Source organism: Macaca fascicularis, chromosome X, assembly GCF_037993035.2.
Source record: "Macaca fascicularis isolate 582-1 chromosome X, T2T-MFA8v1.1".
In the NCBI taxonomy this organism is placed as follows: Eukaryota; Metazoa; Chordata; class Mammalia; order Primates; family Cercopithecidae; genus Macaca; species Macaca fascicularis.
In genome coordinates this window covers 152,877,694-152,880,178 of record NC_088395.1, presented here as the reverse complement: position 1 = coordinate 152,880,178, position 2,485 = coordinate 152,877,694, and the positions used below count along the sequence as shown (strand labels likewise).

General features: G+C 42.3%; 1 protein-coding gene across 1 annotated transcript; it reads left to right on the top strand.

The window, feature by feature from the left end:
* The first annotated feature begins 245 nt into the window (after positions 1-245).
* LOC102130876 (uncharacterized protein CXorf51A) lies at positions 246-792 on the top strand. Its single transcript, XM_005594756.4, has 2 exons — positions 246-377; positions 568-792. The coding sequence occupies exons 1-2, from the start codon at positions 246-248 to the stop codon at positions 790-792; spliced, it is 357 nt and encodes a 118-aa protein (XP_005594813.3).
* Positions 793-2,485: the final 1,693 nt, after the last annotated feature.

Below are 2,485 nucleotides of genomic sequence, written 5' to 3'. Positions count from 1 at the left end.
CAAGACAGAGGTGGCAGGAGTGGTACATTCTGATGACTAAGACTCCCCAGGTACCTCCCCACCCCTCTCTCACATAGAGGTGACAAGAGTAGTGCTTTGTGATGTCTTAGTGTCCCTTAGCTCTCATTGGCTGGGAGAGTGCCTTGCTGACCAATCAAAGTTGAAGGGTGTGGCCCCTCATTGTGCTGGGAGGGGTATACATTGGATGATCAAGAGCTCTGAGTAGACCACTGGGACACTTCAGCATGGCAAAGGTGACCAGTGAACCACAGGAGCCTAATGAAGGTGTGGACAAACAGACCCCACCAATCCCAAGTACCAAAGGGAGGAAGAAGGGGAAGACTCCCTGTCAACGAAGGTCCAGATGTGGCGTTAAGGTGAGATGATCCTGCCCAAGCCCCTTCTCTTTGCCCCACTGATTCCGCCACCCCAAGACTCCTATCCTTTCCTTGCCTCACACAAACCCCCTCCTCAACTCACCCCCTTCTCATGAAGCCCAGTCCTATGCATTTCCCACCTTCTTTTCCAAAACTAATGCCCTCTGGCCTGACTGTGATCTCCCTATAGGGCCTAAAGACCACCATGAAGGCGAAAAGACCCCTTCAAGGGAGCACCAGCAAAAAAGCCTCTGAAAGTAACACCCCTAGAGGAAAACCTAAGAAAGCTAGAGGAACAATACCGCGTGGTCACTACCGCCGGCTGAAAGAAAAAATGAAGAAAGAAGAGGCCGACAAAGACCAAGAGACGGTGGAGAACGCCACCGTTTCAAGTGATGACACGAGCAGCCAATAATTTCAAAGGGAGAAGAGAGACCTCAGCTGTGTGATGTCTCTAGAGGTCTGCCACTGAAAAGTCATCAAACATACAGACAGTGAATTCTACACCAACAGGTTAAAACCATGAAAATAAAATCAACCTGAATCCAAAGGATATGTCTCTGTGAGTTCTTCGATGGTGGGGAAGGAAGGAGTGACAGGAAGAGGGAGGTGTGTGTGAGAAGGCAGGGAGGTGGCTTCTGTGGGGTTTGAGGCCAGACCAACAGGTCCACAGCTGGAAACTGGGGGATAAGGTCTGCCTCAGGACTAGGCACTGAAGATAAATTTCCTGAAAACTTTAATACACACAGAGTAAAGGGGGTTGGTGTTTCTACCTGTGTGTGTTTTGGTGGGGAAAGAGGGGCGCGACTTCAGTGTATTGATTGTCAGAACCTGTATGGGCTGAGGTGTGTGGGTGGCAGTACTATCCCCCAAAATAGACAAATAACCTGCAGGCCATCTACCTCATAATGGTAGGTATGAGATACACCCCACCCTATGATATAAGCAACCAAATGCCTTTCAAAGGGCCAAACATCTCTAAAAGTTACCAGCACCACCTGAAGGACTGAAATAATGGTTACTAGATGCCACAAATCCAACACTGACTAGCTCACCTTCTTAAGAAGCTTAGGGTGGAGCAGGGTAATGGGAGTGGTCTACCTCTAGTGCAGGCAGTGAATGAGAGCAGTGTCTACACAGAATTTTAAAACAAGATAGCTCTCTCTCTCTCTCCATCTTTTATTTTTATTTTTCCAAAGTTGTTTTTATCCCTAAAGAGAATATCATTTTTCAACAGCTTTACTGAAGTATAATTGACATATGACAAACTGCACATGCTGAAAAAGTATACAGTTTGATGAGTTTTGTCACATCTGCACTTGTTAAACCATCACAACTATAAGAGTGAACAAACCCATTACCCCCTGAAGTTTTCTCATGCCCTTTGGCAATTCTTCCCTGCCCTTACCTCCACCATCATTCTAAAAAAGACCCACTGATTTGTTCACTATCTGTTTCCATTTTCTAGAGGTTTATAAGAATAGAATCATAAGGTATGTACTCTTTTTTTTTTTTCTAGTCCAGCTTCTTAGAACTATCTTTCCTTCCCAAAAATACTTTGTTTTGTTGGTTTACTTTTTAAAAGATTGCTGTGGTCAATATGTTTTAAACATGTGTCTATGGGAGTGGTCTAAAAACAGCACAATTTCTCATTATATTTTAATGAAGGCTTATTGTATTCTACAAGGAAATTAATGCAGATAATTTCCTGTTATACCATTGGCCTCAGATATCACCTGACTTAGTTGCTTTTTCCTTCTAAAGCAAGCTCCTAAGGATCTGGTATTTCTTGCAGTGCACTTTGAGCCATAATCCATGGTCCTGTATGACACACATACACCAGCATTTAAACAATATTTCTAAAACAATAATAGTACAGCGATTGATTTTAAAATAAAAGAATAAATAATCTGAGTTTTTCATGTGCTGTCTTTCCATGTGACCACTAGTTTGGATGATGCCTAAGTTAATGAAACAAAGTATGAATGACAAGGTATAAATGTTTGAGAAGTTCAAATCTTTGCTTCATTTAAACAAAAAATACTTTGTAAATTTGAACTATATCTTTAAAAGTAAAATTTATTCTTCTTTAATTGTTTAATAGTTAT

Excerpts from the sequence above, each read along its gene's own strand:
- LOC102130876 (XM_005594756.4), top strand. The coding sequence starts at position 246 with ATGGCAAAGGTGACCAGTGAACCACAGGAGCCTAATGAAGGTGTGGAC. Across the intron at positions 378-567 it reads GGTCCAGATGTGGCGTTAAG|GGCCTAAAGACCACCATGAA; the intron begins GTGAGATGATCC and ends ATCTCCCTATAG.